This window comes from Mandrillus leucophaeus, unplaced genomic scaffold (assembly GCF_000951045.1).
Source record: "Mandrillus leucophaeus isolate KB7577 unplaced genomic scaffold, Mleu.le_1.0 Scaffold107, whole genome shotgun sequence".
Taxonomy (NCBI): Eukaryota; Metazoa; Chordata; class Mammalia; order Primates; family Cercopithecidae; genus Mandrillus; species Mandrillus leucophaeus.
Genome location: NW_012098876.1, coordinates 1,088,773 through 1,102,648, shown reverse-complemented (window position 1 = coordinate 1,102,648; position 13,876 = coordinate 1,088,773). Strand labels below are relative to the sequence as shown.

Below are 13,876 nucleotides of genomic sequence, written 5' to 3'. Positions count from 1 at the left end.
GGGAGGGAGGGAGGAAGGAAGGAAGGGAGGGAGGAAGGAAGGGAGGGAGGGAGGTGGAACAAGGGATCAGAAATGACCCAGAGAGAAGGGCAAGTGGCTGACTCTTTTTTGAAAACACAAGAGAGATCCCCAAAATGTTCTAAGAAACAGGCCCCCAATCAAACATTCTCACAGTCGCTTTAAAAATAAAACAGCCCAAACATAGAACAGGTCTATGGTCAAAGCCTGGTCTTCCTAGTCCCTCCTCACAGAGATGTAAACTGCCCATGAAAACGAAACGTGTACAAGTTCTGTACATATGAATGTACAGGAAAAAAAGACGGGCAGGATGGACCTCCAAATGGAGTCATGTGTGTCTCTACATTTTCCCACATTAAAAAGTGCCTGGAGGGATTCCGCAAACCCAAATGGTAGCATCAGATTATGTCTGGGGGTGGGGTCTGGGGTGACCTTTTAAAATACTTTCCTATCTTCTGAATGTTTTATATGGTGTATAGGTAATATTCATAATCTTTTAAAATGCTACTTCCATGGTAGAAAAAAAAGGGCCTTTGCAAGTTGTTAGAGATGAACTGGCACTAAGAATACATTTGCAGTAAGGATGGGGAATGCCAGTCAGAAAACAGCCACCTGAACCAAAAAGGCAATCCCTGAGCTCCATCAGGGTTTTGAAGCACCACATTCCACCTCCCCCACCATTGTCTAGGTGGCTGCCAAGTGCTACTTGAGGAAGTGATAAGCATCACTGTCTGTCACACATTTATCCTTCAGGAATGAAAGGTCAGGGAAGAAGATACTAAAGCCCAATTAACATCACAGCAGACTCATAAGCTATTATACAAGACATCTCCACAAATGAATCCACCTTCTTTGTCCAGGAAAAAAAAAAAATCCAAATACTATTGAAAATATTGTAAGTTTCCATCAAGTCTTGCCTTTTTAAAATTTTTCTCATTCACAATTAAAGCCAATGAAACTAAAATTTTCTTGTATGAATGTCTTTTAAATGTTCCCTAATCACTTGACTTTTGTACCTTTTAACCCACTTTTCACAAAGGTCAAAAGTAACTTGAAAACAGCAGTATTCATAAATTTCTCCATCTCCCGACCCCACTCCCAAATACTGACTTTTGTTGATTTTGAATGGCCCTACATTCTTTGATGTGGTCACTTGAAAACAGTAGGGCCTATCTAAAAACAGACTGATAAACAGACACATAGCCACGAATGGATTAAAAAGCAAAGTTGTTTTCCTTGAGGGATTTGTCAAAGCACCAAGGGTGGCCGAGAGTCTGAACTTACAAGAAGCAGCCTCACTGAAAATCAGCACCTGCTACTGAGCCCCCAACTCCGAGGAGTGCCTCACGTCAGCAAACGGCTTTCACTGCACTCTCCTGCTTGAGCTATGTGACAACCTTATGACACAGATATCATTTCAAAGATGAGGAGACAGAGGTTCAGAAAGAACAAAAATGGCAGCAGGTATGCTCAATACATCATTGGCAGAGCAGGGATTTAAACAGGTCTTCTCACTCTGAGCCCCACAATATCATTCCTAAACCAGAATGTCATGAATTGAAAGATGGATATATTCAACTAATCAGAAGACGCTGTTCATTCAAAGTTTACAGGAACTGCCCTCCCCTCCACCGCCAAAATGCTCACCTTGTATAATAAGCTTACATCCCCAAAAAATGAGTGCAAAAGGCCGATGTAATTTTAAGAAATATCACTTTAAAAAACTGTAGAATCAGAATCAATTTAGAAGATTGAAGGAGGATTCCTTTGATTACATAAAGATTGCAGACATCCTATTCCAGAGCTGTTTCCTCTGCAATACATGAAAATATGGGACTCAGGGGTTTGGGAGTGAACCTTTCTATTCAAATTATGCCAGTAAACTAGGATGGGAGATGGAAAGAAGAGGGAGCATGCTAAGCAATTTGGGCTTTTGTCCCAGCTTAGTCACTTAACAGCTGTGTGACTTTCAGCCTGTCATTTAGGTTCAGTTGGCCTCCATTTTCTAATTTATAAAAATGGAAATAATACCACCTACCTCACAGGGCCTCTGTGAAGAGTAGCACAATCATGGATGAAGCTCACACTAGTATAAAGTATTAATTATCATTATTTCTGCCCACAGGCCAGTTCCTGATTCACCCTCAGTGCTTACTAAATTCCTATAACACCACTGTTCCTATCCTAGAAATTTCCTACCACCACCCACTTGATAAAAACCACAAGAAGCCAGGCTCGGTGGCTCATGCCTATAATCCCAGCACTTTGGGAGGGCAGGGCAGGACGATCGCTTGAGCCCAGGAGTTGAAGAACAGACTGGGCTACGTGGCGAAACCCAGTTTCTACAAAAATTTAGCTGGGGATGATAGTGCGCACCTGTGCTCCCAGCTGCTCAGGAGGCTGAGGTGGGAGGATGGATTGAGAGCCTGGGAGGTCAAGGCTATACCACTGATTGCACCACTGCATGCCAGCTTGGGCAACAGAATGAGACCCTGTCTCAAAACACACACACACACACACACACACACACACACACGAATCTAACTCTTGCATTTCTTGCATTTAAGACCTTCAAAGTCATACACAAGTAGATTCTCATAAGAATGGTCTTTATGAATCTCTCCTACCACTTTCCCCATCAATGCTGCTTTAATTTTTATAATGCACTAAATGCTGGATGTTTTGTTTTGTTGTTTGGGTTTTCAGAGGAAGTCTGTATTCTAGGCTTCCTGGCAGACCAATCCCATACCCCGGTGACTCCACCTCAAGTAACACTGGAAGCCACAGGATGAACCTGTGTGACATGGAGAAAAGCAAGATTTTGTCTGTTTGTCAGTTTCTGTCCATGCAGAATCAGAAACTGTCCGAGAAGGGACCCCACCACCCACAGAGGGAAGCACATGGTGGCCCTAGCTGACATCTGTGAGGCTACATGTCACAGCAAGGACAAGAAAGCAGGAGATCCAGGTTCCAGTCTTAGCATCACAGCCTCCTGGTTGGGGCTTCCTTGTGTATAAACCAATGGAGGCTGGGCGAGATAGCCAGACCTCTGGATTTCAAAGGTCAATACATTTTTTTCTTTTTTAAGTCTGGGAATTGACTTAGGGTTATTCATACTTTTGATTTTCACAAGTAAGAATATTAAGAACAAAAAGTACCATAATTCCACTTAAATAGCTAAAATGTAAAGACAGAATCAACTACTGATACACACAACAGCATGGATGAAATTCAAAAGCTTTTTTTTTTTTTTTTGAGACATGATCTTACTCTGTCACCCAGCCTGGAGTACAGCAGTACAATCTCAGTTCAATGCAACCTCTGTCTCCTGGGCTCAAGCAATCCTCCCACCTCAGTCTCCTGAGAAGCTGAGACTACCAGTGTGCACCACCACACCCAGCTAATTATTTTGGTATTTTTTGGAGACAGGGTTTCACCATGTTGCCCAGGCTGGTCTCGAACTCCCAGACTCGAGAAGTCTGCCTGCCTCAGCCTCCCAAAGTGCTGGGATTACAGGCGTGAGCCACCACACCCAGCCTCAAAAACTTTTTGTAAGTAAAAGAAGTCTGATGTGAAAGGTCATATAATTCTACCTATAGAACATTCTAGAAAAAGCAGAACTACAGATAAGAAACCAATCAGCATTTGCCAGTTGTGGAGGGGTCAGCGAGGAGACTGATCATAAAGGGGGTAATAAGGGAACCTGCTGCTGGCAGGGCGGAATTGTGAGTACAGTGGTGGTTCCATGACTCTATGTATTTGTCAAAACTCATTGAACTTTACGCTTAAAAAGAGTAAATTTTATTGCATGCAAATTATACGCCAATAAAACTCAATTTTTAAAAAATGCAATCACTATTCTATTCTACCATCTTCTACAATAAAAAGGAAGAATATTTTAACCATCCAAAAGTAAAGCAACATAATTTTTGAAAAGAATAGTCATTTATTTTGAATAAAGTTATCTTTGGGAATAATTTCCTCCTTGTTTTTCATTTCACTCTGGACTGGGGAAAAACTTCATCAGGTAGTGACTAAGGCAGGTCTGCATTTTGAAACCACTGGCTGGGTCATCCTTAAAGCCTTTTTCAGCTCTCCAGTTCTATGCATTTGGCTATCCTGTAGTTCTTACTAAAATGAGTTTGAATTACAGCACCATTTTACCTGCCTAATATTTGTTCCAGGGAACACGATTTCATTTTTTTTTCCCACCCTGAACACGATTTTACATAAGAGTTTTTAAAAGGCAAAATTCCAAGCAGCTGCAGGGAAAGTATTCTCTACAGTCTACTGTAAAAGGATCTGATCTGCTGAGAATAAAGAAGAAACACGGTGAAGAGGAGGCTTGGCATATATTCCTAATAACCATGATGCAAAATAAGCAGCAATACTATAGTTGACTAGATATCAAGTTTATATTCACTTTGAGCCTATCTTCGTTTTCACTATTTAACTTCTGCTTAAGCAGCTTTGAGTTTGATAATGCTGTCATTGCATAATAAGGTCTGTTCATAGTTTTAAAATTATTATTACCTACTTGATCATGCTAGCTAGGATATAAATGAGTGGTAATAGCACTTTCATCTCCATTTCTCAAATAAGAAATTCTCCAGGCCTAAACTTCTAAATTATTTGTTTTGATTCTAATATTAATAGATTAGTCAGTATTCCTGAAGCTAACCAGAGAATATATCAGGAATTCAAACTCTGCTTCCAAGAATCTTCAAATTCTTTTTTTTTTAACTGCCATTAGGAAGCCTTTAATTTTCCTTCTCTACAATGATTCATCAAAATATTAAGGTGCTTAAAGCTGGTTCCCCTACCTCCATTCCCGCTCCCAAAATAAATTCCAGATGAATCAGTGATTTAAATATAGTCATTAACCTATAAACTCCTTGAAAACAGTGAAGAATATTTTCATAATTTTGGACCAGAGATACCCTTTCTAAATATCATACAAAACCAAAAGCCAAAAATAAAAATACTCATAAACTTGACTGCAAAAACTTAAATATTCTACAAAGTAAAAATTTTATTCAAACTCAAAATACAAATTGTATACTAGGAGATAATATCAACAGTACAAATGACAGGCCAAAAAAAATCCTTTGTACACAAAGAGCTACTACAAATGAAGAAGAAAAAATGAGCTCAATAGAAAAACAAGTAAAGGATACAAACTGGCAGTTTGCATTAATTTTAAGAATGGCCAATAAGCAACTGAAGACACACTTGGCCCCAGTCATGATTTTAGACATGAAAATAAAAATAATGAGGTATCCAATTTTGATCTGTGAGAATAGAAAAACCTGAATGTTAGTAACACCCATTAATGAGAGGGGGAAACAAACCCTTACAGAAGTGGTGGGAATACAAATAAGGGCAACTGTTGTAGAAGACAATTTATCAACGTCTATGAAAATTTCAAGGACACATTCTATGATCCAGCAATTCCACTGGTATAAATTCATCCTACAGATATACACCTAGAGGCATAAGAATATATATGCACAAAGAGGTCACACACTGTACAGCATTATACGTGACAACAACAATAAGGAAACAACCCTAAATTTCCATTAGTAGAAGACTTAAATAAAGCACTGACATCCATTCCTAAGAACACCATCTGGCCATCCAAAAAGGAGTGCAAGTAAATCCATGTGCCTAATATAAAAAGATCTCCAAAATATGTTAAGGAAAAAAAAAAAAGAAGAAGAAGAAGAAAACAGTATGCATGTGATCCCATTTGTATAAAAACATGTATTTATGTAGATACAGTTATATACACATACACATACCAAGACATACTAACACATGCCTAAATTTACTAGAAAGATATGCAAGAACAGTTAAGAGCAACTATCTCTAATGAGCACATAGGACAATAGGTGGGGATAAGTCCTTTTAGTTTTATCCTCTTCCGTTCTGGTTTATAAAAAGTAAAGACACATATAAAAAGACAAAAACAAATTGCACTTCCTACATGTATATAAAGTACCAATTAAAAGTTGAGAACTCCTACTATAATTCCTGGAAAATAAAGAAGGCCAGTTGGAGGAAAATGCTTTAGAATTAGGGCTGTACCTACAGTTCCTGAAGATTCGGCTTAGGGCAAGGTAAGTAAGGCATTACAAGTAAGTCCCACTGTCCTAACCAAGTTAAGGAAAAGGGGGTGTCTCTTTAAACAAAACAAAAAAAAAAAAGATGAAGAAATTATTTGAGTTTGTATTTGGAGGCAGAACAGCCAGGTGTATCTAAGAAAGACATTTCACATGCCCCTGACCCGGAAAGCAGGCAGGTTCTAGTAGATGGAATCATCAGAAGTTTGAAGTGTGGCTCTTTCTACCAGATGCATGGAATATGGAAAAAGATAGCTGTTGACTACACTAACTGTATTTGAACTAATGATATAAAGGAGTAGCCCTTGGAACATTAATTTTAACAAATATTTACTGCCCTAGATAAATGCATTTTAAAATTATTTCCTGTATTGTAGTGACTGTAAATCCTCCACAATAATCCGTGAAAATGTCCACCTCCTACCTCCTTCCTGTACACCTAACACAAGATCTCACGAGGTCCGCAGGAGAGAATAAATCATACTTGGATGCCAAATTACCCGAGAACATTTTTATACACTAGGAATGCAGAAGCTCCTTGCAAAGTGCATAAGCAATTCGGGGACTAGGTTTTATTTAAGGATCGGTGATGGCTACTAGTCTTCACCAACGGTGAATCTGACAACTCTGCCTCCACAATGAAATCATCCCCTAGAGCTTCACAATAGACCAATTAACAGCTGCCTAAAGTGACAACAGAATGCAAAAGTGTCTCTCCAGATTTGGTTCCCACAGTGTCTGCATGCCTTTGTATTCTACCTACAAGAAAATCCTACTGCATTTCTCCCGACTTTAAATTGATGTGCAGCAGGACAAGTAGGAATTCCACTGCAGTGGGCAACTTTAAAAATAACATGAAAAACACCTGCCCCATAGAAACAAATAAGGGGGCTGAAAGCCATGCTGGTTATTCGAATGCCTCCTTCCTTTCTCACAGTGACTTACCTTAGAATTCATTTCCATGTGGTATTTGGCACAAGCTCGAAGCTGAGTCACCCAGAATTGTTTCTCTTTTGCATCAGCAGCTAAAATAGAGAAAACAGAGAAAGAAGTGATTGCAGAGGTTGTTCCAAAACACATCCAACTTATTTCTACACCCACCTAAGGGGGTGGGGAGCCTGGGGAGTGAGAGGTAGCGAGAAGGTGGGGAAGCGAGCACAGATCAAAGCGTTCTCAAGCGGCCTGCACTTACACCAAAACAGAGACTGCACTGACTCTCCACAGAACATCCTCTCTTGAGTCATATGAAAAATTGATTTTGAAATACCCATTATAAGAATAATTTTACCATTTTTTAACCTCCTCTGAAAAAAATCGTTTCTATAATACTTCTTTAAAAAGGCAGCAGGGAAGGAACCACATGCTTATTTTCAAATGCCTCTAACCTTGTGTAGCTAATGAGTATCAAACGGCATCTTTTTTTTTTTTTTTTTTTGGAGACGGAGTCTGACTCTGTCACCCAGGCTGGAGTACAGTGGTGCCATCTCCGCTCACTGCAAGCTCTGCCTCCCAGGTTCACACCATTCTCCCGCCTCAGCCTCCCGAGTAGCTGGGACTACAGGCGCCCACCACCACGCCCGGCTAATTTTTTTGTATTTTTTAGTAGAGACGGGGTTTCACTGTGTTAGCCAGGATGGTCTCGATCTCCTGACCTCGTGATCCACCCGCCTCGGCCTCCCAAAGTGCTGGGATTACAGGCGTGAGCCACTGAGCCTGGCCTCAAAGGGCACTTTTTCAGGGCCTTTTGCTGTCTACCAGGGCTGTATTGTGGTGTCACTAGCATGTACAAAATAAGCATTCAGTTGAATTACCATTTTAGTATGTTCTCAAAGATTCATACGATTGGAAAGAGCAAGATACCAAATGCTGTCTTAGAGAGCCTCAAACTTCCCCCAAAGAGATGTTAAAGTGCAAGCAGTCATGTTGTACAGTCATATCCTTCCGTCTATAACCTACCTCTCAAATAATATATATAAAGTTATTCTTAAATATCATGGGCACACAACAGGTTCTAATGAAATCTAAATCATCAATTTAACCACATAAATAACTGCATAAATATAACACTAGCTGCATACATGTTGACTATGGAAAAAAAAAAAATGATTCCCTGGAAATTATAACTGTTTACTAAACTGAGCCTAAGTGTCATTTGTCCATCAAACCTGACTTCGGCTTGAACTTTCAGGTGAAGAAATCTAGAGTTACTAAATGGGAAATTCTTTGGCTTAGTCCCATTTAAGGCATGAAGACGGCTCCCACAAATCCCAAATGATTTGTCTGTCAAGAGGCCTGTTGCACAAGTCTGATTTAGAGAGTGTGCCAGGTGAAATGAACTTCCAAAGATAAAGGACTTTGCAGAAATTAGGGCCTTTTTTAGTAAACTTGAAGAATTGCCAGTTTGGGGCAATACTATCCAAAGGCTTTGCATCAGAAATACTCCCAAAAGCTGTGCGTCTCGGGATATCATGATCCAACTCCTACTATGTGCAGGTAAGATGTGAAATGAGACACCAACAGCCAGTTCCTTGTGGGATGGGCTAAGAACAAGCCATAAACATGCAGAAATTTATCCTGACTTTTTTTACAGTTAAGCGTTAGCTAAATTTAGCCATTGCGATTATTCCATGCAGATCATAAAACCTCTACATTTGCTATTAAAATTGCCCTCTAAAAAAAACCTAGGGCTTCATAATCCAAAGGATATTAATGATTCAATGGCAAAACAAGATGGCTCAATTGCCAAATTAGTTGGATTTTTCTTTTGTATGGGTTTGTGTCATTTTATAAACCACAGGCAGGGTGGAAAGTGCCATTAGGTTTTTGGTCTGCTATTGTTTCTGCACTGACAATTTATTGAGCAATAAATGGCAAAGCAAAGCCAAGGGCCATATAAATCTAGCCAGCTGGAATGCACACGGCATGAATCTCAAGAGAACATGAATCTTATCACATTCCTGAAAAAATTGTATCAACTACAGACATTTTTACTTCCTAGGTTTTTGGATTGTTTTATAGATTCTGAAATATGAGTTGTATATAGATAATAAACATTAGCTTATTCCATCTCTTGGGTAGTAAAGCTTGGCAGAAGAATGGTGAAAATTGGGCTGAGAGGTGAGGAATGTAGACCCAAAGTCGGACTTTGCAGAGGCAACTCATCACGGTCACGAACAGAGAGCAAGCGGCCATTTCTTCATCCTCAGCTCTTACTTAGTCAACAGAAAATGTTGCATGAAAAAGGGAGAATTTTCAACCACCTCTCAATACTTAATACATACTACTTTTCCTCAGGCCTTGATAAATAATATAGACTCTGCGTGTCCGTGTGTGTGTGTGCGGGCACGCACATGTGGGCATTTGGATTTGTTGTTTCGTTTCATTATTTTATTAGAAGAAAAGTGGCAGAAGAATCACAGCAATGCAACCATAACAGATCCTGGCAGAATGATCTAGCAATCAAATTACACTGTAATTCTATTACAAGTCTGACATCTCTGTGCAATGGATGTGTCTTGAGGGTGAATGCTGGGCTCCCTGGAAAGTCATCCTCATCTCTGGGATGCTGGGCAGGTATCCATGTTATTTTTTCCTTTACTAAAGCAAAGATATCCATTTTCAAGAAGCAAAGAAAAGGGAAGAAAGCATACAAAGGGACATTAACTCCATTCTCACCAGGCTCTACAACAGTGGATTGAACAAAACTCAAAGGGGCACTTTAACAAGAAATGGTTCCAGAGAAACTTTGGGAGGAAGACACTCGCACCCTTAAAGGACTTATTTTGCCCTTATAGCACAGCCCTCACAGGGCACTTAGTGAAGATTCATACCATTAGGTCAAAGAAAATATACTGAGCTAACGCTTAAGATCTTCGAAGTCCTAAGGCGTGCTGCTTTGGCAATCACTCACCTTTCCTTTGTCCTTAATTCCTCAGTTAATTAGGACAAGTAATTCCTAACATCAGCTCCACCTCCCCACCCCAGGGATAAAAGGGGCAGTGTGTGTCACCACAGAGTCCTCCAAACACAGCAAACTGTCAAAGGCAATTTACAAAAACAAAAAATGAAAAAACAAGAGAGCCATCACCATGGCAACTATAAATGTAGCCCGCGAGGCCTGTCTGAAAAGTTACCAGGAGAAGAACGCACCTCTCAGTTTAAACATCTCTCCATTAGCAGAGTACACGACCAGCATGTGAGGCGCTTCATCGCTCAGGGACACTATGGCTCCAGACAAAGACAGGACTCCTCGAGGCTTCTGGTGTTTGCTTTGCTCATTCACAAAATACTGCAGGATGCCAGCCTCGAAATCCAGTACGAAGTACCTGCACAGAGAAACCACAGTACATCATTTTTCTCTCCTACCCTATTCTGCACAGCAAAGCAGAGAAAAGCAAAGTGATCCAGAAGTCAACATCAAGACTCCACATCCATGAAGCTGGAAAGCAAAAGTCCCTCCCAGATGCCCAAAGTTAGCCTGAGTAGGGAGAGAGCACTGAATTCTTAAATCACAGTGGAGTTCATAATGGGGCACTTACGGGCAAGGGCCAGGACCACTCAGGATTTGGTGCCATGCCCACACTTCACCCAGTATTCATGGATACATTAAACCTCAGAATGACAGAGACCGGCAGAAGCACTGCAACACAGCCTCTTGCAACATGCTCCATATAAATTCACAGGAACAGGTGAAATTCACAAGGCCTCCAGGAGAGGTAGTTTCACACCCAGATAGCAGCAGCAAGCTTGGTCTCCAACTTCCTGCCAGTGGCATGGGTACCATAAGGAGCCTGAGCACATGGCAGCATCCGTCATGGAACTGCAGGTGCTTCTGCAACCACCTGGACACGCTCCAGCAGGCCCATTCGCATGAAGGCAAGGATTGCCCCTGCTCTGAGATGTTGAAATGCCACTGAACTCTACATCCATGGTAAAAGAAGAAGAACTGCAATTTGCTTAAATCACACAATGAATCTTTGTAGCCAAACATCTGGCCTGTTAATTTTCTCAGGCTATTACCTGGGAAGTAGTCAAGCCAATTTCCCCTTCTCCACCAGGATGGAAATGTCTTCACCTGAGCCTCAGATTCTTACTGTGGCCTTGAGGCCCGCCCCTGCTGACTTTTCTACATTCTCACTTCATCTTCCACTGATACTAGTGTCTTTTCTCTCTTCCTTCATAGTCACCAAGTTGCTTCCTACCACAGGACCTTTGCACATGCTATTCCCACTGTCTGGTGCAGTTACTCAAAGTGTGGTCTGCAAATTCTAATGGTCTACAAACTGTTACCAGTCCACCACAGCCTTTTGAAACATTTCCTGCATTTGGCTCTGTTTCAATATCCAAATGCACAGATCAGTTGGACAAGTCTCAACAGTTCAGAAGCTGTCAAACACACATGGTCCACACAAGCTACATACTAGTCATGAATCAATAACAGTGCAACTGGCGGATGGGGGAAAGCAGGTCCTTCACCACAGACAGGTCGAAAAACACTTGCCCAGAATGCTACTCCCCCTGCCTGGAATATGGTTCCTACCCCTTCTCGCCATGTAAAGTTCTCCTAACCAGGTCAAATATTCTTTCCTGTAGCACTTTGAAATGCTCCCTCATGGCAAGGGCCCCATTTGAAGTCTACATTTGTGTGATTATCTGATTCAATGACTGGTTTCCCCACTAGACTACACTCTGAGGAGGTGGAAAGTGTATTCCTCTACACAGCACCCAGCAGTGTGCCTCACACTTCATTGCTACTCTGTTAACGCTTGTGAAAGGAATGAATAAAGAAAAAAACCAACTAAATCCCACGCTTCTCCATCCATGCATCAAAGCACCTGGGTCATACAGTGAACTGATACAGGCAATGCAATATATTTTACATTTTTGAGGGATACATGGCAAGAGTCAACATACCTACAGTCTGTACTACCAACTCAGGGACTTCCCACAGTTTTAATATTACACTGCACTACATTCCTTTCGATGCCATCATATTCTTGCAAAGAGTTTCAGCAGGTGCTGCAATTAAAAAAACATCAACGTAGAACAGGAAAAGAGAACAGCAATGTCCAGTATGATTCCAAGGTTTGAAAAGCTGTGCAGTACCCACAGGTACATACATCCCATTAATAAGTAACTGTGGTTATTTAAGAAACTCAAATATTTTTCTTTCAATTGATATTATTTTTTCAAACAGCTACTGAGTTGTTTAGACATAAATACGTATGAGGATGTTTGGAACTAACCACTTCAAAAATGAATCCGTTAGATACTTATTTTAACCTAGAAGCACCAACAACCAGGAAAGTTTACGAACTTCTAACGTAATTTATTCTCACAATAACCTAACAGAACAGATGTTATCCCCATGTTACAGGTATCCTGAGACTTGAAGAACTTTAAAATCCAACTTCGACTCTTCCGTGTCCAAAGTTCAGACGTGGGTCTACTCCAGCAAGCTCAAGCTGCTTGCTTCTCACTCAAGTCCTTCCGTGTAACTTTTCCATATCACTTCTCCAGGACCTAACCTGCATACTTTATTCTCCAAATCTCCCTGCTCCAACAGAGATAATGAAGCTGAAAGCTCCTTTGCCTGGCAGTAGAGGTCCCTACTTATGGCCCCTGCCAGGGAGCAAGGCGCAGCCATCTCATTAGCACATGACTGCCCAGGTGGCAGTCCTCCAAAGCTCCAAGTCCTCTAAGAAATCGTCCACTTTGAATTATTTTTAATATTTCAGATGGTCTGGCCAAGACTCGTATCTATTTTACTCTTCTTCCCTCTTATCTCTCAAGTCATTCTAACAAAGGTATTTCTGGTTCTCATGAACAGCGTGGATAAATGAAGACGCAAAAACGTCAGAACCAGGGCTATTCAAAGTGTGATCACCAAGCCGGCAGTAACAACGTTGCCTGGGGTCTTGTTAACAATGGAAAATCTTGAGCCCCACCCGAGCCCTGCTGAATCAGAAACTCCGGGTTTTAACAAGCTTCCAGGTTATCTGTTACAGGTGAAGTGTGAAAATCACTGACGTAAACTACCATCAACAAATCCCCTTCCTCCCCTTCCAGAGAAGTCACATCCAGAACATATTTCTCAGCTTTCCCTGCGCTTAGGGTGTGGCTGTTTGAGCTTCAGCCAATAGAATGTGAGCAGTAGTGTGCACACATGCGCACACACATGCACTGGAATGGAGACAACCTATAGCACAACTTGGGAGAACCTGGGTCCCTGAATCACCACCTGGAAGAGCACCACCTGCTGAGCAACACGCACAGCGGACCACTATATTAATAAGAAAGAAACTTTAATTAGGCCACGGGGATCAGTATCTGTTATAGCAGCTGCTAGCCTTACATTAACAAAGACACAAAAAAACCCTTTTTTATTTCTATTTTCACATCCTTCTACTTGAAATTTGCCCCTATTCCTTAATGTGGGGCAAAAGACAAACTCCCCCAATGAGAGAAGAACCAGGGTCACTTCTGAGCAGCCAATGCTCAACTTAAATTAAGTGCTGACTCTGCCTTCTCGAGGAGCGTCTTCCACTTGACCTGTATTTAATGTTACCGTGACTGCAGCTGTGCAGACAATGCTCGTGGCAAGTCAGAACGTGAGCAATCATCCTTTCAAGCTGAGGAAGGAGACTAGTTAGGCTCACACTGCAGCACGTTGTGCCATGTGTGCCCCCCTCCACACACCTGCAGACACAGAGCTTCAGCATCCCCTTCCACAAGCA

General features: G+C 41.2%; 1 protein-coding gene across 2 annotated transcripts in view; it reads right to left on the bottom strand.

The window, feature by feature from the left end:
- The window catches only part of OSBPL10 (oxysterol binding protein-like 10), a 409,019-nt gene that overhangs the window by 236,387 nt on the left and 158,756 nt on the right, over positions 1-13,876 (bottom strand). For both annotated transcript variants that reach the window (XM_011985422.1, XM_011985430.1), the window contains exons 2-3: positions 10,290-10,465; positions 7,086-7,165 (exon numbers count right to left, since the gene is read on the bottom strand). In XM_011985422.1, coding sequence (XP_011840812.1) covers positions 7,086-7,165; positions 10,290-10,335 — 126 coding nt within the window. In that variant the 5' untranslated portion in view covers positions 10,336-10,465. The remainder of the gene's footprint in view (positions 1-7,085; positions 7,166-10,289; positions 10,466-13,876) is intronic.